The sequence below is a fragment of the Moschus berezovskii genome, chromosome 17 (genome assembly GCF_049115385.1).
Source record: "Moschus berezovskii isolate FMDL1 chromosome 17, NW_MosBer_1.0, whole genome shotgun sequence".
In the NCBI taxonomy this organism is placed as follows: domain Eukaryota; kingdom Metazoa; phylum Chordata; class Mammalia; order Artiodactyla; family Moschidae; genus Moschus; species Moschus berezovskii.
In genome coordinates this window covers 47,992,545-48,014,409 of record NC_142476.1, presented here as the reverse complement: position 1 = coordinate 48,014,409, position 21,865 = coordinate 47,992,545, and the positions used below count along the sequence as shown (strand labels likewise).

General features: G+C 53.6%; 1 protein-coding gene across 2 annotated transcripts in view; it reads right to left on the bottom strand.

Annotated features, from left to right (window-relative positions):
* Positions 1–2,969: 2,969 nt before the first annotated feature.
* SPSB1 (splA/ryanodine receptor domain and SOCS box containing 1) overlaps positions 2,970–21,865 on the bottom strand; it is a 73,773-nt gene continuing 54,877 nt past the window's right edge. Inside the window, exons 2-4 of one of the 2 annotated variants that reach the window (XR_016039623.1) lie at positions 16,308–17,138; positions 3,580–7,568; positions 2,970–3,237 (exon numbers count right to left, since the gene is read on the bottom strand). Coding sequence is in view for 1 of the 2 variants with exons in the window: in XM_055419508.2 (XP_055275483.1) it covers positions 7,441–7,568; positions 16,308–17,001 (822 nt within the window). In the remaining variant the exon portion in view is untranslated. Of the gene's footprint in view, positions 3,238–3,579; positions 7,569–16,307; positions 17,139–21,865 lie in introns of those variants that run through there. The other variant, XM_055419508.2, reaches the window with a different exon arrangement.

Below are 21,865 nucleotides of genomic sequence, written 5' to 3'. Positions count from 1 at the left end.
GATGTGTGTAGAGGGTTGAATGATGGCCCTTAGAAAGACAGGTCTTTGTTCCAACCCTGGAAGCTGTCAGTGTGACCCTACTTGGAAAAAGGGTCTTAGGTGCCATTGCGTTAAGGATCCTGAATAATTCAGGTGGGCTCTAAACCCAGTGACAATTGTCCTTACAATACAGACATGGAGACACAGGGGGAGAAGGTCACTTGATGACGGGGGCAGAGGTGGGAGGGATGTGGCCATCAGCCGGGAAAGACTGGAGCCACCAGAAGCTGGAAGAGGCAGAAAGGATTTCCCTCCATGAGAGCCTCCAGAAGGAGTAGGGCTCTGTCCACACCTGGAGTTTGGACTTCTGACTTCCAGAACTGTAAGACAATAAACGTGTGCTGTTTGAAACCACCCACGGTCTGGTAGCTCACTGCGGCAGAAATCAGAAACGAAAACAGTGTGGATACTGGGGGTCAGACAGACTGAGCCGGGCCATGCAGCTCTTAACTGCTGGGTACTCTGCCGCCCTGACAAGGAGACTGATTTTTAGAAAAGTGACCTTATTTCCATCCAGAAGGAAAGAAGCTCCCAGGCCCAGCCAACTGCCTTGAATGATGCCCTCCCGGGAAAGTCTCGTTCGTCTTGTCTGTGCCACTGGAGCCCAGACAAGGGTATCTGGGCACCCCTGGTGGTGTGCGAATAATCACATCAGTGACTTTTATTGATCACTTACTGTGCGCTGGGCAGTGCTTTAAGTTTTTACAAACCTACTTTTAAAAAATCATTTATTTATTTATTTTGGCAGTGATGGGTCCTCGTTGCTGCATAGGTTTTTCTCTAGTTGCAGCGAGCAGGGGCTGCTTTCTAGTTGCGGCGCACAAACTTCTCATTGCAGTGGCTTCTCTTACTGCAGAACAGGTTCTAGGCATATGGGCTTCAGCAGTTGTGACCCGGGCTCTAGAGCACAGGTTCAGTAGCTGTGGGGCATGGGCTTGAATATTCATTGGAAGGACTGATGCTGAAGCTGAATCTCCTATACTTGGGCCACCTGATGCAAAGAGCCAACTCATTAGAAAAGATCCTGATGCTGGGAAAGATTAAAGGCAGGAGGAGAAGGGGACGACAGAGGACGAAGTGGTTGGATGGCATCACCAACTCGATGGACATGAGTTTGAACAAGCTCTGGGAGATGGTGAAAGATAGGAAAGCCTAGCATGCTGCAGTCCACAGGGTCAAAAAGAGTCGGACACGACTGAGCAATTGAACAACAACAATAGGCTTAGTTGCTCTGAGGCATGTGGGTCTTCCCAGACCAGGCATTGAACCTGTGTCCCCTGCATTGACAGGTGGATTCCTAACCACTGGACTTCCAGAGAAGTCCTCAGCTTAATTTTTAAAAAGAACCAGTTGGAAAGTGGTGAGGCAGGAATGCCTGGTACCAGCTACCCTCATGTACCCTGCCCTAAGCGCACAGTGTCTCAGTGGACTTCCTCAGCAGGAAGGCATGGCTCTTACTTCACAGATGGAGATAGCAAAGCTCCTGGGGCTCTTGTTCCCCTACAGGTGGTGAGGAGGGGAGCTGGGCATCAATCCTGGGCTGTCCTGGCTCTGGAGTCTGGGCCCTTCCCCTGTCAACACATGGACCAGCAGGAAGGTGATGTTATCTACTTGGAGCCTGAAGTTTCTCTACCTGAAGCTATCAGCAGCCTGATGGCCACTTTGCTTAACAGAAATCGTCTGGAAGCTATTTCCTAAATGGGCTTGGGATGAAAATCTTTCAACAGGTGGGGCCTCGGGGTGCAGGTGTGAGGGGGAGTGGAACCCATGCTCCTTATGCCATGAGGAGATGGGGGCACGTGGTCCTGGGTGGGCACCGAGGTCGTGGGAAGTAGCCGAGAGCATCTGTGGAGTGACCGGCCCTGATAGTGGGTGCTTGAGTCATGGCGCCTGTCAGCTCCTGGTTCAGCTTTCACAGGGCTGGTTTCCCAGGCGAAGCCAAAGTTCAGGCCTGAGGTTTCCCCTTGGACCCATCCTGTTCACTCCTCCAAGACAAGCACCTCTGTGCCTGGGCAGGATGCTGGCTTCGCAGCCCCAGCTCTCTGGGGCTGTTGCTTGCACTTCAGAGTAGGTGGAGCTGATTCCCATGGAACCTTCCACTCAGTGCTCACCAAGCTCCTCTGGATCACAGCTCCTTGCAGGTCTCTGAAGGAAAAGAGGACCAGGGGGGTTTGCATGGGTCTCAGAGGACAGTGTCTCTCAATCAGCTACAGGTGATTCGAGAGGCAGATTCCCAGATCCCACCTGTGGCATCAACATTTCTGAGATTTTGCTTTTTCCTTGAGGTCACCAGATGATTCAAAAGCAGGAGGTATTTGAACTTCAAGTTAAGGGCCCTAGACTAGGTCCTGTTATTCCTGTACTTCTATAAGACACATTCTTAGGGATGGCTGTGAGGTCCACCCTCAGAAGAGTCAGGGAAGGGATTCATGGGGCCTTTGCCTTTTGTACCTATAAAGTAGTCACAGAGGAGGCTGCTGCTGAGCTGGGTGAGAAGACAGACCCCAGAGCAAGGTCACTGCCACCTTCCATGCAGCCAGCCACCCTTGACCTAGGCTTTCTTAGTGGGAACATCCCTTCAGCCCAGGAATAGCATTATCAGACCAGCAGCTGTTCTCCAGACTAGGAAGAAAGGTTCCAGGGAGGTGTGAGCTTTCTCTTTTCTTGAAAGAAAGAAAAAGTCAGAGCAGAACCCCATGGATGGCAGGGTTGAAGCTGGGACAGGAATCCACCAAGTCCACTAGGAGTACACTCGAGCAGTCTTGCCCGTCGGCAGCTGAACCCCGAGAAGCCCTCGGAGAGCCCTGAGCGGCTTCCTCCGGTCTTGCTCAGCCAGGACATCATTTGTTGATTCTAGAGTCCAATCCCTAGCTCATGATTTCCTCCCTGGTTGCCATGGCCCCGCACAGAAAACACAGCAAACTCCTGGCCCCAGGCAGCTCATTTATTTCAAATATTCCTTGCAGCTGGCCTCCAACCATGTTTGGGTGTCTGGACTGGAGCATGAACTAATTGCTCTGTCTTCGGCCCCCTCCCCAGCTCCCCCGGCATACTTTATGGTTCAGTAAATCCACATTCCTCATCTCGCCACCGAGGAGGAGCAGGATGGAGGGCGGGTGGGGAGTCATGTGCAGGAGATGGACGGTGGAGGGAGGAGGGGGCTCTTCCCATCTATGGCCAAGCCCGAGAGCCTGCTACCTGCTTGAAGGCAGGGTATTAATTACAACCACATGGGCCAGTCTGCACCATGGTTTTATTAAGACCGCTCCCTTCAACATGAAACCCTGCTCCCCAGAAGTCTCCGGGTAACACAAAGGCCCTTATTTTCCCTCTGTGTCTGCCACCCACCCCCATCCCCTCTACACCCCCTGACCCTTCTCCTCCTGCTGCCATCTCCTTCTAAGCAAGTTGGAGTGGCAACCCAGACATGAACTCCAACCTAAAAATAAGTTCAGCCCACCCCTTTCCTCCAGCTGCATCTGGGGAAGGCATCTAGGGGTCCCTTCTCCCAACACCCACCTTGATCTTTGAAGACTTTACCTGGGAAGAAAGCATATCTCTCAGGAAGTTGGATGAGAAATGTTTGGTCCATTCTCAGAGACCAATTCCAGTCTGGGAATTGTCATTTTCCAGAGGTGCAAGAGCTATGAAAGCATGTGTTTACACACTTGCTGATGTGTCTGGCTCTGTTCTAGAGCCTTATGTCATAGGACTTCCCTGGTGGTACAGTGGTTAGGAATCTGCCTGCGGATGCAAGGGACACAGATTCAATTCCTGGTCTGGGAAGATCTCCACATGCTGTAGGGCAGCAAAGCCCGTGCTCCACAACCACTGAGCCCATGTGAAACAACTACTGAAGCCCCTGTGCCTAGAGCCCATGCTCCACAACAAGAGATGCCACTGCAATGAGAAGCCCATGCATCACAACTAGAGAAGCCCCTGATCACTGCTGCCAGAGAAAGACCTAGTGAAAACAAAAATAAATAATCTTTTAAATATATTTTTTAAAAAATTAAAGACTTCTGTCACTCTTGCTACCCTCCTCAGAGATGGGGACCATGGTGACGCAACTGCAGAGGCTCACCAGAATCACACAGCTCATGAGGGTCAGAGAAACACTGGAACCAAGGTCTGACTCAGGAGGCCACAAGCTTCTTGCTGGTCCAACACAGTCACACACTGAAAGGATTTCCCTTTACCTTGAAACTTTTCCAGGAATAGAGTTGACCTAGTCACCACCAGTGGTCTCCAAACTCTCACAGAAGGTCACCTGGGGAGGTGGAGGGAGTCACTCATCCCTGGACTTGGTCCCAGAAAGGTCCATTCTATCCATCTCAGGCAGGGTCCAGAGACAAGCATCTTAATTGACGCCCCTCAGCTGGTTCTGATGCAAGTGGTCTCAGGAAAGCTGGCCAGGAGGTTCTCAGAGAAAGCAGCAGGGGCCCTTGGTCCCAGGGATCTTGGGCCTCAGACTAGGGCAGTTTGCCCAGCACTAGCAGATCCCAACATGCCTTTATAATGAAAAGTGCCCACAGGGAGCTGAGGGCTTCCCTGGTGGCTCAGTGGTAAAGAATCCGCCTGCCGATGCAGGAGACAGAGGAGACACGAGTTCGATCCCTGGGTTGAGAAGATCCCCTGGAGGAGAAATGGCAACCCACTCCAGTATTCTTGTCTGGGAATTCCCATGGACAGAGGAGCCTGGCAGGCTACAGTCCATGGGGTCGCCAAGAGTCGGACACGATTGAGTGACTGAGCTCACATGCACACACACAGGGAGCGGAATGCACTCTTGTTAATTCTTTGGAAACTAGTCTTGATGTGTGGTCCTATCTAGAAAACTTCTCAACTCTTCACTTTATCAGTCACCAGTCCTCTAAGCCAGAACTTCCTGTCTTCTCCGCTGGGGTGCGGAGCAGAGAGCAGCTAGCAGAATGGGCTCATTCAGCCTTCCTGTGCGCTTGGCACTGGGGATGCAAAGACGGGTGAAGGACCAGCTCCTTTAGCTGAATGCCCAGTGCTTGGACTCTGAAAAGCCAACAGTCAACTCAACAATGAGCCAAGGGTCCTTGCTGATGTGCAGAATCCTTTCTACTAGCTCAGCGAGTCCCTAACTCTGAGCTACAGGCTCAAGAATTTCTGAAAAGGATGGGGATGTTCTAGGATCATCCCTCTGGGATTCTCCTCCTCCATCTGGGACCCCTGTTGGCACTCCACCCTCCACCAAGGGCTCTGGGGGGGTCACCCCATTATCTGTTGTTGAAAACCATGGACCCGGGAGGGGTTCGACATGCCCTTTCCCTTCCCCTAAAGATCAAAGTTTGGGAAGATCCCCTGGAAGAGGGCATGGAAACCCACTCCAGTATTCTCACCTGGAGAATCCCATGGACAGAGGAGCCTGGCAGGCTACAGTCCATGGGGTCGCAAAGGTTCGGATACGGCTGAAGCGACTAAGCACAGCACAGCACAGAGCTCACAGAGGGGCTCCAAATTGCCTTTGTATTTTAATAAACTTTCCTTTATTAGGTTACTGACTATTATCAACCATCATAAAATAGAACAGGAGTTTCAAAACTGTACAGGCCACAAGGCTCTGGGCTGACAGGAAAGACAGATGGGGCTGAGGTTCGGGGAGCTGGGGTGTTGGGGGTGCAGAGAGATTACAAGGAGCCCGGGGGGTTGTCCAGCGTCTGTGGGAGACGACTGGGTCAAGGCGATAAGGCTGGGATCTGTCTAATGAGACCCTCTCATGAGTAACATTCATCAGAACATGGCCCACCCTGAAACAGGACTGAGGACAGTCTTTAAACGTCTCAGGTTCGGTTCCTCCCACCCACTGGGGGAAAAACAAACCTCCGAATAGCAAGGGGAAATTTACATTCCTCACCCAGTCTTGGCACCAATTTTGTGCTTTAAAAAATATACTCCACTGGGAGACTTTTTTTTTTTAAGAGGTACCCTACAGCAGCTGTTTAAAACATAATTTTTACAGACAAATATATATGCATATATATTAAACATTTTAAACAAATAAAGTCATCTATTGTACCTGTACAGAAATGAACAGAAGGCAGATTCTAAGAGGGTGGACTTCAAGACATAAGAAAAGGTGACTTGGTGGCAGGTGCTGGGGTCTGCTACGTGGGGGAGTTGTGCAAGGGAGGGTGCTTCCCCCCGCTGCAGGCTGCCCGCCCCACCCCATCCTGCCTCACCCCACGGCTCTGGGGCACCGTGATGAACTGAGGCTGTTCCACTTCAGCCCAGAGCCCAGACAGGGGCACCAAGCGGAGACAGGCACTGGCTTCGAGGACACACAATTCTGCTCTGGTCTCCCCCACCCTGCCCTGCCCCTGGCCTCTCAGACCCATTCATCCTCCTGTCTTGTTTCGGCAGGTCCTCGACAGGGAAATCCAGAGCTTCCGAGTATTCACATGGCAAATCTCAGGTAGGAAAGCGAAAACGAAACCAAACCCACACCAAAAAACCCCACAGAAGACTAAAAAAATAAAACCACGTGCAAAAATGGATGAGCCTGAGTGACAAGTGGCTGTCTGGGGTGATGCAGGGAGCTGCCACCGCCCTTGCAGACAGGTCCCTAAGACACTCATTATTGCACGTGTGGTGCCCTTTCAGGGGCCCGCTCGGGCACTCAGGAGCAGAGCCCCCTGGAAACTGTAGATCAAGGGGCCCGCACAGAGGTCCCCCTGTGCACACATGGGGACACATCACAAACATTACCCAGCGAAAGGACCAGGTGAGGCACACATATCCCAGGAAGGGGCAGGTGGAAGAAAAACAACAGAACACTCCAGAGAGAAGTGACCTGAACAAAGTGTCCTTTCTAAATGGAATAAATAAATGGCTTTTGTTACTGTTAAAAGAATAAATACAGGGTATGGAGGCACCGGCAGCCAGGACTGATGCTGGGTGCTCATGCGCCTAGGGAAGGTCCCATTTTGGTTTCTGCCTCGGTGGCCATGGTGAGCTTCTGACATCCTGAGCTTCGTCAGCTGTGGCTGCCCTGCTGGGTGCCCGCTGGCCCTCATCTAAGCACCTCTTAGCACCCTTGGGATCTGTTCTTGCCCCGGGGGGTCCCGGCAGGTGGGGGGAGCACCCAGGCCACCCCAAGAGCAGATCAGAGCTCAGGGCAGCAGTTTATCCGCTGTGTTTTTTCCAAGGAGGGGCTGTGATCCGGCATGCGGGGGACTTCTGCCAAGGTCCAGAAGGGGAGCAGAAGGGCCCGTATCCAAAGCCGTCTGTGTCCGGCTGGGCAGCCAGGGAGGATGAAAAGGAAGTCGGGACTTCCTCCCACACCTCGGACGCCGGTCCAAGGCTCGTGGCGCTGTGGTGGCTCAGTGAGTTGGCACCGGGGGGATGGTTGTGCTGGCGGTCCTAGGCGGAGCATCACTGGTAGAGGAGGTAGGCCTTGAGGGAGGCGGGCAGTGGCAGCGCGTGGATCTCACCCAGGCGCCCCTTCCCCAGGGCCAGGCGCACCGAGCGACGGCAGAGATCCATGAGCGGTAAGGGCTCCGCTGCAGATAGAAGGAGAGAGAGGAAGCCTGTTAGTCCGGCTCCGGGTGGTTTGAGAGCAAACACCACCAACAACAGCAACAGCATCACTGTTTTTTAAACATACTAGACTTTTTTAAAAAAATGTTTATTGATCTATTTATTTGGCTGCACAGGGTCTTGGTTGATCAAACTCAGGCCCTGTGCATTGAGAACTCAGACTCTTTGCCACTGGACCACCATGGAAGTCTTGATACTAGTTTTAATACCCAGATGACTACAAATTAACTCCTGTTACTATTTTTTTCTGGCCATGCATAGTGGCCTATGGGATCTTAGTTCTCCAACTGGGGATGGAACCTGGACCCTCGGTAGTGAAAGCGTGGGGTCCTAACCTCTGGACCACCAAAGGTTCCCCTCATTTTACCTTTTTTTAAAAAAAAAATATTTATTTTTAATTGATTGATTATTGCTTTACAATATTGGTTTGATTTCTGTCTCATTTTACCTTTTAAGTGAGTTATTAATTGCTAACACAGAAAACTCACTGGGCCAGGGCCCCTTGTACTGTTCTGTTCTGTTCAGTCGCTCAGTCGTGTCCGACTCTTTGCGGCCCTGTGGACTGTAGCCTACCAGGCTTCTCCATCCATGGGATTCTCCAGGCAAGAATACTGGAGTGGGTTACCATTTCCTTCTCCAGGGGATCTTCCCGACCCAGGGATCGAACCCGGGTCTCCCGCATTGGAGGCAGTCGCGTTAACCTCTGAGCCACCAGGGAAGCCCTATGTAAGCCCTCATTTAATCCCCATGATGGTCTGTTATGAATGATTTAATAATCACAGGGAGATACATACCATGATCATCACCCCCATTTTACTGATGAGGAAACTGAGGGATAGAGTCCAAATAACTTGCCCAGGGCAACACCACTGGCAGGACAAGGAGCAAGGGTTAGGATCAGGGTTAGGTCCTGAACTAGAGGCCCTCTTCATGGCCTCTCCCCTGCCTGCATCCAGGCTCAGAGCCGACTCGGCCTTTCCGGAGGAGAATCACTCTGTGTTAACCCGGCTGCTCAATGGTTCTCCTCTCCATTGTACAGCTGAGGGCACTCAGGTGCAGAGGGGACCAAAGCGCCAGGATTACCGGCTGGGATCCAAACCCCTGCAGTCGGGGCCCAGTTCATGGTAGAGCTGCATCAAGAACCTGGATCCCAGGGGGCTTCTGGCAGCACCTGCAAGGGCACCTCTGCCCTCATGTCCCTGGGAGGGCCCAAGACCTAGCTTCCTGCAAGAGAGGCTCCACACAGCCTGCATTTCAGATCTGCTCCAGAAGGAACCAGAAAGTCATGCCCTCCAAGGCCCCAGAGGCTGCTCTGCTCATCTCCCCTCCCCCCATGCCTGGCTGACTCCTTGCTCTCATCCGTGAAGCCAGGTACAGGTGAGCACACAGGAATGGCTCAGGGTCCCCCCCACCACGGGATCCTGAACACACAAAGAGCTGAAGTGAGTGGATCTGTGACCTCGTCCATAGTCTCCCCAAACTTCCTTGTGAACAAAATAAAAGGTCAACCCCAAAAACTGAGAAAACCCCCAGCATTTCCCTTGAGATCCCATTCCACCAATTAAAAAGTGGATGAAAGTTCTTTAATATTCACCAGTGTGTCTCAGAATATTAAAAAAAGAATATTTAAAAATTCAATCATTGGGAATTCCCTGGTGGTCCAGTTCGATTCCTGGGTTGGGAAGATCCACTGGAGAAGGGATAGGCTACCCACTCCAGTATTCTCGGGCTTCCCTTGTGGCTCTGCTGGTAAAGAATCCACCTGCAATGCGGGAGACCTGGGTTTGATCCCCAGGTTGGGAAGATCCCCTGGAGAAGGGAAAGGCTACCCACTGCAATATGCTGGCCTGGAGAATGTCATGGACTGTATAATCCATGGGGTTGCAAAGAGTTGATGTGAGTTACTTTCACATACATCAGATACTAGTGGTTAAGACTTGGTGCTTATGCTGCCGAGGGCTTTGGATCAATCCCTGGTCAGGAAACTAAGATCCGGCAAACCGTGCACTGTGTGGCCAAAAATATAAATAAATAAATAAAAATTCAGCGATTGAAGACCAAATCCTAAGGCTGGTGGTTTTTGGGGAAACAGGGAATGCCTGAGTAGGGGTGCCCTTTGGTGATGATGAAAGTGTTCTAAGATGAACCACACCAGTGGCTACACAGCTGTTAGTAAGCTAGAGGTCACCGCACGGTGCAATTTAATGGATGAATTGCATGGCATGTGAATTACATCACAGTAAAGCTGTTATTTAAAAAAAGAATACATCTCAGGCTTGACAGGGCATTTATGAAATTCCAGGCTTTGAAAGAAGACAAACAGCGGCTCTTTGTCTGCCCTGGGCAGCCCCAGGAGACAGGACAGTCGCAGTAGTGTCAGTTGCTCGGTCATGTCTGACTCCTTGAGACCCCATGCAGCCACCCTGGATGGCTCCTCCGTCCATGGGATTCTCCAGGCAAGAATACTGTAGTGGGTAGCCATGCCCTCCTCCAGCGGATCTTCCCAACTCAGGAAGTGAACCAGGTCTCCCACATTGTAGGCAGATTCTTTACTGTCTGAGGCACCAGGGAAGCCCAGGAGACAGGATGGAAGTGGTAGATGTTTTTCATGGAAAGCTTTGAAACGGGGCCTTTCCTGGAAGAAGAAGTATTAACTAAATGATGTTCCATCTGTTTGGGTCAAGGATCCCACAGACTCCTGGTGGGTCGGGATGGAATCATCCCACCTGCTGGCCTGCAGAGACCTGGTCTCCTTCACTGGACCTGCCTCGGTGACCCCAGACCTGGGCCCTCACCTTCACCTGCATAGCAGCCTGACCTCAAGCAAATGGCTCCCTTCCCCCAGGCCTCAGCTTCCCCAGATGAAAGACAAGGGGTTTGGACCAGACGCTCCCCAGTCCCATTGGCTGAGCTCCTGAAGGCCAGCAATGCCAGGATGAGGAGCGAGTGGTCCTCCGCGCCTTTGAGTGGAGAATGGGGCTCCTCTCCTCCACTCAGAGGGCTTCCCAGGAGGCGCAGTGGTAAAGAATCCACCTGCCCATGCAGGAGATGTTGAAGACACAGCTTCAATCCCAGGGTCAGGAAGGTCACGTGGAGAAGGAAATGACAACCCTCTCCAGTATTCTTGCCTGGAGAATCCCAAGGACAGAGGAGCCCGGTGGGCTACAGTTCATGGGGTTGCAAAGAATCAGACATGACTAAGCAACTGAGCACGCATGCCTGCACTCAGAAACTCTCCTCCACCCTCCTCCAGCACTGCCTCCTTCAAGGATGTGGCTCAGCCCCAGAGGGGCTTCCCCTCATGTCTGAAGGCACTTGAGAAAGCTTCAAAAGCCACTGACTATGATGGAGAGCCTGCAGGGCCGTGGGAAGGGCTGAGAGGGAGCTCCCATCCCCACCTCTTGGCTAAATGGGTATCAAGTCAGCTCATCAACACCCTCAGGAAGAAATGTTTCTGAACAGCAGGTCATCCTCACCCCCACCCCAACCACTGCAGATTTTGCAGGAGGCAAGACTATGATGCCCGGGGTCCTGGTCTGATTGTAGAGACCGAGCGCAAGGCTCCAGAGACGGATGTGGACATCATGCCAGGAAAAACATCTGTCCCACAGATTCTGGTTGGTCACTCCCAGGACCCAGAAGGCCTTCCCAACCTCAGTCCTTTTGCCCAGGCAGGGGAGTGCGGGGCTGTAGGGTCTGTATCCGGCTCCATCTGCACGGAGTATGGCTCAGGAATCAGGAAGTGAAGCTGGCACTATTTATGGGAGCAGAAGGACAAGGAACTGGACAAGGCCACGTGCCCACATCCACATTTCCAAGACGAGCAACCACCTGGTGGCCGATTTGAACATGCACAGCCAGGGTCAGCTCCTAGTTCTCCAAGAGATGCCCACCCGGAGCCCCAGAGCCTGGTTCTGTGTCCAGTTCACGGGTGGTGAATGGACTTTGGGTCTGTGAGGTCAAGGATGTACATCTCAAGTCAGGAAGTGCCCAGTTCAGAAATGTTTTCACCCACCACCTGCATGGTTCCTGGGTCCTGGGAACCAAAAAGGGGAGAATTTGAAAATGCTGAACTGCAAGGTAATGCTTCCTTAATGGGAGGTGCCATTAAAAATTGGGGGAGGGAGAGGTGCAGGAGGACTCTCCTTTGAGTGACAACTGGTCTGCTGCTTGAAAGCAGGCCTTTCCTGGGACTTGTCTGTGGTCCACTGGCTAAGACTCCATGCTCCCAATGCAGGGGGCCCAGGTCCAATTCCTAGACAAGGAGCTAGATCCCACAGGCCACAACTAAGACCTGGTGCAGCCAAACAAATAAGTATTAAAAAAAAAAAAAAGGCCCGGGCTCAGTGGTAAAGAATCCACCTGCCAGTGCAGGAGACACAGGTTTGATCCCTAATCCAGGAAGCTCCCACATCCTGCAGAGAAACTAAGCCTGTGCAACACAACTGTTGAGCCTGTGCTCTAGAGTCGCAGCTACTGAAGCCCACAATGCCCTCGAACCTGTGTTCTGCACCAAGAGAAACCATCGCAACGAAAAGCCCAAGCAGCACTGCAACTAGAGAGTAGCCCCTGCTCACTGCAACTAGAGAAAGCCCTCACAGCAACGAAGACCCAGCACAGCTGAAAATAAAAAAAAAAAATAGGCCTTTCCTTCTGCATCTCCAGGCAGTGGGGTGGGCAGGCCTAGGAGCCAAACTGGGCCCTGTTTCCCCCCTTCAATGGCCATTGCTGCCCCTTCTTCCCAGAAAAGAGCAAGATGACACAGCAGCCCCTCTGGTTGCAGCCTCGGCCCCGGAGACCTTGAGCCCCAAGGAAGAGTCAGAATAAGCGGTCTGTGATCAGAGATGGCTGGACAGTGGTGGAGGTCACGCAAGGACACACAGCCTTTGCTCTGGCCCTGTCCAGGCCAGCTCAGCCCAGGGTCCCGGCACTGGGGTAGGGACTCTTCCGGGGAGGGTCTACCTGGTGTTCGGGGGAAGGCAGACTGGGAGGACAAAATGCCCACTGCAGCACCCAGCGTGGGGTGAGGCGGGGGAGGGGGTACACAGGACTCTGACGACTCTGGCTGACCCGTTCTGCAAACAGCTGCTCCCTGCTGAGGTCAGCACCCCGCAGCCGGGTGAAGTGGGACTGGGTGGAGAAGGAGGGAGTGGACTTTCCAGATGACCCAGGGAGCAGGAAGAAGACTGCTCGAAGACTGCAGAGCCCAGTCCAGGCCTGAGACACCAAGATTTATCTGGTCAGACTTGGCCAGGGCTTCTGCCTGTCACACCCTGTCCTCTGGGTGGACTCTGACATCCCTCCTTCCTCAGCTGCCTTGGGGAGTAAAGCAAATGCTCCTGGGCAGAGGACTTGGGTGCCCTTTGACCTCACCTGATAGATATCCACCATCTGAACTCTGGGCTCTGTCTCTTACTGCCTCGTCATCCCCTGAAGGCAGCAGCCCAGGGAGGGGAAGGAACTGTAGGTGGGACAGCACCCCTCCCACCAAATTCAGGTCCATCTGGAAACCTCAGAATGTGACCCTACTGGAAACAGGGTCTTTGGAGATGTAACTCGTTAACATGAAGTCACACTGGAGTAAGGCTTCCCTGGTGGCTCAGTGGTAAAGAGTCCGCTTGCAATGCAGGAACCACAGGAGACTCGGGTTCTTTCCCTAGGTTGGAAAGATCCCCTGGAGGAGGGCATGGCAACCCCCCACCCCAGTATTCTTGCCTGGAAAATGCTATGGACAGAGGAGCCTGATGGGCTACTATGGTCCATAACGTCACAAATAGTTGGACATGACTGAATGACTGAGCACTCACACATACTGGAGTTGGATGAGTCCTGTCCTTATAAGAAGAGGTCACACCCAGAGGAGGCCACATGACCACGGAGGCAGAGACTGAGTGATGCGCCCACAAGTCAAGGCGTGCTGGGACAGGACAGACTCTCAGAGCCCTAAGAAGGAACTGACCCTGCCCACTCCTTGATTTCAGATACCTGGCCTCCTGAACTGAGATGGAACACCATTTCTGCTACTTTAAGGCTCCCAGTTGGTGGTTACTTGTTCCTGTGACCCCAGGAAATAACCACACCACTCTCCTCTCTACACCAGCCCCTTCCTCAGGCTTTTGAACCCACCCTTTCCAGATGGCCCTTGTCAGGGTCACCAGTGATTGTCTCGCTGCCAAAGCTGATGGACAAGTCTTGAGTGTACTTGACTTGGCATGAGTGTACTTGACTTGGCATGACTTTGTCCTTCTTGAAGTCTTTTTCATTTGGTGTCCAGAATACTACTCCTCCCCCCAGTCCCTCAGCTACTCCACTTCTTCCTCATTATCCACCCTAAACAGTGACTCGCCCCAGGGCTGGGCCTCAGCCCTCTCCTTCTTCCTTTCCTTGGTGACCTCATCCAGGGTCAGAGCTTTCAGCTCCATCTCCACTGACCATTGTCCTGTCTCCAGACCTGCAGAGTCACTGTGACATGTTGAGTGAACATCACAAATGTCACTTCCCCACATCCACGGTGCCCACCCTGGCCCTCGCCCCCACCCCCACCTTTCCTCTGGACAACCATCAGGGCTCCTCCCTGGCCTTCTGGTGGCCCCTCCTGCCCCCACCGTCCATTTCTACACAGCAGCCAAAGTGACCCTTCTAGGACATAAGATCAAACACCCTGCAGAGGTGGGGTTGCTGCCTTACCCTCACAGGTTTCCCACCCGGATCCTCCTAAGCCAGCCAGCAGTGCAGAGTGGGGCCCCTTCATGTCTGATTAGGAGAGTGGAAGGTGAGAAGCCAACGGGGCCCTGGCACTGCCTGGCGTTACAGTGGGGATAGAGGAGTGTCCTCATCAGACACCAAGAGTGTGGAGGGGGCTCAAGCCTCTGGGCACTTCCAGTCTCCCCGCTCCACCCCGGGGTCCAGCTCAGGCGTGGGCTTCTTATAACACATGCCCATGCTATTCCCCTCCCCCTCTACCCCTTTAAGTTTCCCAAACAAGAAAAACTGCCAAGGCATCTGACCTTCCATCTAATGCAAAGCTGACAGGGCATTGACCGATCACGCCCATCTGGGCCTCCGGGACTGCTTTGGCAGAACCACCGCAGAGCCTTGTCCTGACTCGGCAGGGGAACAGTTCTGTTCGTGCATGCCCTGATTCGCCATGGGGGAACAGGCATCTCCCAGCCGCTCTGAGGTCTGGGTTCTGTCCCAGAGCTGGGCACGTGAGCAGTGAAGCCATGCACTCCTGGCATCGGCACCGATGGACCTGTTTCCAGAAGGGCCAGGGCTGCCCTGTTCTTGGAGAGACCAAGTCTCAGAACCCTGGACCCAACAGTTCACTCATCTGTCTGCACAGAGCAGGTATTAAAGGACTTCCCTGTGGTCCAGTGGCTAAGACCCTGAGCTCCTAATACATGGAGGCCGGGTTCAATCTCTGGTCAGGGAACTAGATCCCACATGCTGCAGCTAAGAGTTCGCATGCTGCAACCAGAGATTTCACATGCTGAAACGAAGATCGAAGACACCACATGCCACAGCTAAGACCCAGTACAGCCAAATAAATAAATATTACCAAAAAAAGGGGGACGGCATTGAACTCCCTGGTCGCTCTCTACTAGGAAGAGATAAGCAGGACTACAGGCCAGGGTCCCCTGAGACCCTGCGTCCCAGGTTCCCAATCCCTGCCTATCCCTGCACAGGGTAGATGTGGCTGTGAACCTTCTAGCCTGACTCGTGGAGAGACGGACTCACAGAACTTGCCCTGCTGGTTCCCTAGACCAGGTCTGAGTGACTTCCTCAGGGAGGTTACCTGCTGGATGCACACCTGCCAGGAGTACCAGGAGGGCCTACAGTGCTGGGCTACACAGGTAAGGTGGACACCCCACCTGACTGTGGGCTCACTGCCCTCACCCTGTCAGAGCCTGCCAGGAGCAGCAAGGGAAAGATGGGCAGGGAGGGCTCCAAAGAGAAGCATGTGTACCCCATGAAGTACAGGGGGCATCTGCTGTCGAATGAATAAGAGATCGCTGGCTTTCACTATGTGGGCAGCCCTAGTACCCCCAGGATGCAAAGCCCAGCTCAATAATATGATGGTTACTGTGCTAGAAGGTGATCAACTGCAGATCAAACCTGGAGGCAGGTCAACCAGAAACAAATCACATCTGTCAAAGACCATCCGTCCACTGATCCTTTCATTCATTCAACCATCCACCCACCCACCCATCTACTCAACCACCCACCCACCCATCCATCCACTCCTTTACTTATTCACCCATCTGTCCATCCATCCATCCACCCATCTATCCATTCGCTCCTTTAGTCACTCACCCACTCAACCATCTATCTATCCACCCATCCATCCATCTATCCATTCCTTTAGTCATATACCCACCCACCCATCCATCCATTCATGCATGGATGTATCCATCTACCCATCTATCTATCCATTCACCCATCCATCCACTCCTTTAGTCATCCATCCATCCACCCATTCATCCATCCAGCCATGAGGTGCTGCCACGTAATCTGCAGACTCTAGCTAGAAATCCCATCTAATCAGAGGCAAGGCAAGAGTCTGAGGATCTGAAAGTTGGGGTGTCTACTTAAAGACGTTTAAACTGCATCAATTATAAGCTTTTAGCTGGGCCCAGCCAGGACCAGCAGGGCACGGGGAGGCCAGGCGCACCACCACCAAAAACAGAGCCGAGGACACTTACGGTCGAGTCCGTTCAAGTAGCGCATGCGGATCTCACAGTGGCCCCAGACGGCACTCACTACAGGATACAGTTTTTTGCCCTTGAGTCCCCGAAAAGCTACTCCCATGTACTGTCCGTCCACAATGAAGCTCAGGGTCCCGTCGTCCATATCCAGGGCCACTAGGAAGGAGTCGGGGACAATGAACGTCTCGTCCGGCTCCAGAAAGGCCGGGTACGTCTTGCTCGGCTGGTTTTTGCCATCATGGTAGAGCCGGTTGCGCCCCAAGTCCCAGCCCCAGGACTCGTGGTTATTCCCCACGAGTGTCGTGTACCCCACAGAGTGCAGGGGGGCGTCTGCCGTTGCCACCCCCACCACAGCGTGGGTGCCCCGCTGCCTCATGGCCCACGTGATCTGCCATACGTGCAGCCCGCGCGTGTACCCGACTTTGCCCCTGATGGCATCCGTGCTCTGGGCCACCGGATGCCGGTGGAAAATGAGCTTGTCATCTTCCTTCACGAAGACGTTGAGCGAGCGGTCATTGTTGTTCCAGGAGTGGAGCAGCTGGACGTCGTAGGACACGGGGGGCATGTCCAGCAGCAGGTCCAGGCGGGTGGGCTTGCAATAGTCCAGACCCTGGAGCTCCTGCTTCAAGGGCCGATACGTGGGGTCCCTCATGTCCACCGTCTTGATCCCTCCGGTGACCTTCTGCCCCATGTCGGCCTCCCGTTTCACCTAGTCACCGACGCCCAACACAAACTCATCAATGGCGGGGCCACTTCTCCAGTTTTCAATCAGGCTGGGATGGCACTCCTAAGGGAGGCTGCTAGGTGATGTGGAGCATCCAGTACTGCCTAGTGGATGGAAGGAGAAACAGGAGGTGAGCTGGGGATGCAGAGAGAAGGGGAGAAATCCACTAGGTTCATATATCATACAGGCATGTCCCTCCCATCACATCTGATTCCGGGCAGACCAGAGCCTCTGCACTGAGTGACATTCCCTCTGTCCCTGCAGCTAGGTTAGCATAAAGGAGGAGGCCGTGCAGCTGGAAGTCTGCGTGGAGAGCTGGGTTTGGGGGCAGGTGTTACGCCCAATTGTCAGGTGTCCAGCCTGAGGTTTGCCAACTCATCACTGTTTCTCAGGGCAGAAGGCCAAGTTGGCCTGATCCCAAGGTCGGCTCAGGGCAGTGGGCGTCTCCTCTGGTCAAAGCAGTGGGAGGCTTACTCCCAGCACCTGCTGTTTGGAGGGCAGGTGAATTCCTGTGTGGCAGCAGAAACCGTTTGAGATGCTGATTCCCAGTCCCTCCTCTCTCTTCCAGCACAGCCACCTCTGAGGATGTACCACCAGTTCACACTAGGGAAGGGAACCCCAGGGTAGGCATAAAACTCCTGGCAAAGTGGCTCCAGGGGGCACAGCAACACCCCTACCCAGCTGGCCCAGAATCAGGTGGGCACAGGGCTCTCACTGCCACCCCTGGGTGGTTCTGGACCCACCTTTAGACAGCCATCCTCTCCCACCCACATTCTTCAACTGGTGTCTACTGTTTGGCTCCTCCAGTCCCCACAGTCCATCTGGGAAAGAAGTCCGACTCCAAGACAACTCATTTCCACCCAGGCTACACATCCCTGTGTTCTTTCAGGGAGATCAGAGCCACAGGCTGGAGGGGAGAGCCCACTGCCTGTCCTCTCCCTCGGCAGCACTGGGAGGAGGGGCTGAAATGTGGGACAGATAGGACTCTGGTCACCCCCACCACTCCTGTCCCCATGTCTGCCTTGAAGAAGGGGAAATCACAAGCTATTTTGGTTTCCTGAGCCTCACTCAAGAGAGAAGGTGCTTCCTGCCGTCACAGCCCTTACCTCCCACTCCCCTAGCCCATGGGAGGGACTCTTGGCTGCCTAGTTGGGGGGACAGGCTCCAAGGACTGACTTCCCAGGTGATCAGTGGTAAAGAATCACCTGCCAGTGCAGGAGATGCAAGAGACATGGGTTTGATCCGTGGGTCGGGAAGATCCACTGGAGGAGAACATGGAAACTCACTCCAGTATCCTTGCCTGGAGAATCCCATGAATGGAGGAGCCTGGTGGGCTACAGTCAAGGCGGTCACAAAGAGTCGGACGTGACTGAGCACGCACGCTCTCACGCTCTCCCAGGACTGACCAGACAAGGGAGCAGGCAGACTCCGGGCTACATAAACAGGACTAAACGAGGACACAGAGGAGCTGGGCAAGAGGCCATGGGTGCCTGGCTGCTGGCGAAGCATCACAGGGTCACTTGTTTCCAGGAGCACGATGGTGCCTGGGACAAGGACAACACAAGAGAGCCCAGTGTGGGGCTGCAGTTGGCATGCATTTTCCCTCCGAGGTGCAAGATGAAGCGTCTGCCAGGGGACGAGGGCAGGGACTGGCTGCAGAAGATCTGGCAACCTGGGCCCACTGGCCTCTGCACCGGGCACCCAGGGACCAGCAGGACCAGGAGGACGGGAGGGATCTGCAGTGAGACTGGCTTCCAATCTGGTCTCTGGCTGCCCTGGAGCTGTCTTCCTCTCATCAGCTGGGACAAGATCCCCAGAGATGCCCCATCCTCAAGGCGGCCAGGGGTCCTTGGGAGGCAGGCTCTTGGCAAATGCTCGTGTGGGAGTGCTTGGACCCCCTTATCTCAGCAAGCAGGTCACTCTTCTCACCCTCCAGCCTATCACCCTCTTGTTAGCTGGCTCAAGTCTCGTACCAGGAAGGACCTCTCTCTCTGAATCTCATGGGGTCAAAGATCCCACACACACCCCCATGAGAGCAGGTGGAGAGAGTGAGGGGGAGGCTAGGGATGGGATGAGGGGAGAGGAGACCTGGGCAGGTGGGCCATGTGGGAAGGAAGGGTGGTGGGGGGAAAGTCCTTCCAAAACATTAATTTAAAATACTTGCGGAAAAATGAGTGGGAATGGAGAAGTGCCACAGCAAGGAGGTTGAGGTCAAGTCAGAGGTGGAAGGAGGGAAGGGTTGTTAGGGCGGTGGTGGGAGAGGGGGAGAGAGGGACAGAAGGAGCTCGTGGGCTAGTACATCTGGGCCTGTGCACACAGGTAACCCCTACTGTAGCTGGATCAAACCAGTCAGTACTAAAGGAAATCAACCCTGAATATTCACTGGAAGGACTGATGTCAAAGCTGAAGCTCCAATACTCTGGCCACCTGATGCGAAGAGCTGAATGATTAGAAAAGACCTTGATACTGGCAAAGATTGAAGGCAGGAGGAGAAGGGGATGACAGAGGATGAGGTGGTTGGATGGCATCACTGACTCGATGGACATGAGTTTGAGCAAGCTCTGGTGATGGTCAGGGAAGCCTGGAGTGCTGCAGTCCATGGGGCCACAAAGAGTCGGACACGACTGAGTGACTGAACAACAACATAGCTGGACCAGGATCAGCAAACTCTCTGTCAAGGGAGAGATGGCAAATGCTTTAGGCTTTGTGGGCCCAAGAGTCTCTGTGCAACTCCTCAGCTCTGCCTTGTCGCCTGAGAGCAGCCACAGACAACACATAAATAAAGAAGCCTGGCTGAGTTCCAATAAAACTTTATTTACAAGAGCAGACCAGGAGGTAGTCGGCCAACCCCACACACGGATCACGGCAGCAGGAAAGCACGAGATGTTTGCTGGGAGGAATCGTGTGGCAGCAAGGTCAGTCCAACCCCAGAACGAGGGGTCAGAAAAGACAGTGTAACCTCTCAGCGGCTGGTCAGCTGTCTGTCCGAATCAGTCAACTGCCTGCTTTCCATCTCCTGTCTACTTTCAAATGTGGCCACAGGGACCCACTACCCCTCTTTTTTTGGGGACTATGGCCTGCCAGGGTGCTCCCCCCAGGCTCCTCCCCATCCTTGCCTCCAGACTCTGCATCATTCCTCTGCCAGCCCTGCTCCTGCTGCTTCTAATCTTCAGGCCTCTGCCTGAGACTCATCCGACGCTTTTCTGAGCCTCAGTTTGCTCTTCTGTAAGATGGGTGTCAAAGAGGAGAGCCCGTCCCCAGGATCAGAGCAGAGCACATGGTTGTGAGGGTCCCGTCTCCTCTCATACCCTGGGGGGTATGGGGGTGGGAGTGGGGCGGTGGGAGGAGAAGGGAAGCAGGAGTGGTGAGCAATCACAGTCACAGGGCAGGGACACTGCAATTCACACATTGGTACTGCAGATGGACTCGCTTTACCCTGAGGAGGGACACAGAGGGATACAGCTCTCACACACACGTGTGCACACACACACGCACACACACACACACGTCACACTAGAAGCCTGGCAAGGCCTCATGGAGTCTGCATTTACTTTCAGCAGAGTGAATGAGATCAAAGTTCTGAGATAGGGACTTCCCTGGTGGTCCAGTGGCTAGGATGCCACACTCCCTGTGCAAGGAGCTGGGGTTCAATCCCTGGTCAGGGAACTAAGATACAACTAAAGATCCCAAGTGCTGCAACAAAGACCAGACACAGCCAAATAAATATTTTAAAAATTAAAAATAAACATTAAAAAAACAAGCTCTGGAACAGAGGGGAGGGATGTCTTCAAAGCCCGGTGGTTGACTTGGTTGGACATTTTCCACCTACTGTGAACACGCCCCTCCCACTTGATGCCACACCCATCATCCTTGCTGGGATAAAAGTCAGTCATGCTTCACTGTGAAAGGGGATGCGTCTTGGACCCTCTAATGGGCAAAAGCCTTCCCATAGTGTCTTCCCTGGGACGGGTGGCCCAGGACTCTAAGAACCCACCAGAGCTGCCCATCCACAATGGAATTCCAGATAGACCCCCAGCACTAAGTGGATGAACCCCTCCCTCCCACTGTCACCACCAGCAGCCAATTACATGCTCTTGGCTCAGGGTCTGGGGAACAGCACTCCTATCCCAAAGCCTGGCTTCGGAGAGGATTTGCTGGGAGCCACAGCTCTCCACCGAGAGGAAGACCAAAGCCTCACACAGCACCTTCCTTCCAGCTTCTTGGGCTCCTCCAGGTGAGCTTCTGCTCTCAGAGGGCAGGGCAACCAGATCCAGAATTGGAGGACATGCCGAGATGGAAGCCCAGAGCTGAACAATGACCCTCAGTGAGTGGGGAGGAGTCAGAAGCATCTCTGAAGTCCACTGTCTGGGAATCCAAGACCTGGGCCGGGGGAAGGCACCCAGCCTTTACTGATCTAAGGCAGCAATCCTCTCTGAAGTAGGAGGGAAGGGCACACTGATATCTGTCTCCTGGGCACATGTGGTTGAAAACACCTGTTGGATACACCCACGGTTTTCACTATGCAAGAGGAAAGTAATGCTGACAGGCTTCTATGGGTGACAAAGGGACCAGCGAGCCTTGTGGGATGCACAAGGAACAGGAGAAGATGTAGGAAAAGGCCGTTTGCGTACAGGTGTGGGCGTGTATCCCAGACAGACAGACTCCACCTGGGACATGCTTCTCGGCATATAGGTGCCACGTGACAGTCTCCAGTCAGGTGTAAAACACACCGCAATCACCCACTGACCGCTCTTCCAGGGGTCTCGTCTGTAAAACCCTACAGCCCTGCACAGGGACATGTGGGCAAAGATGCCCACTGCACCATGAACCC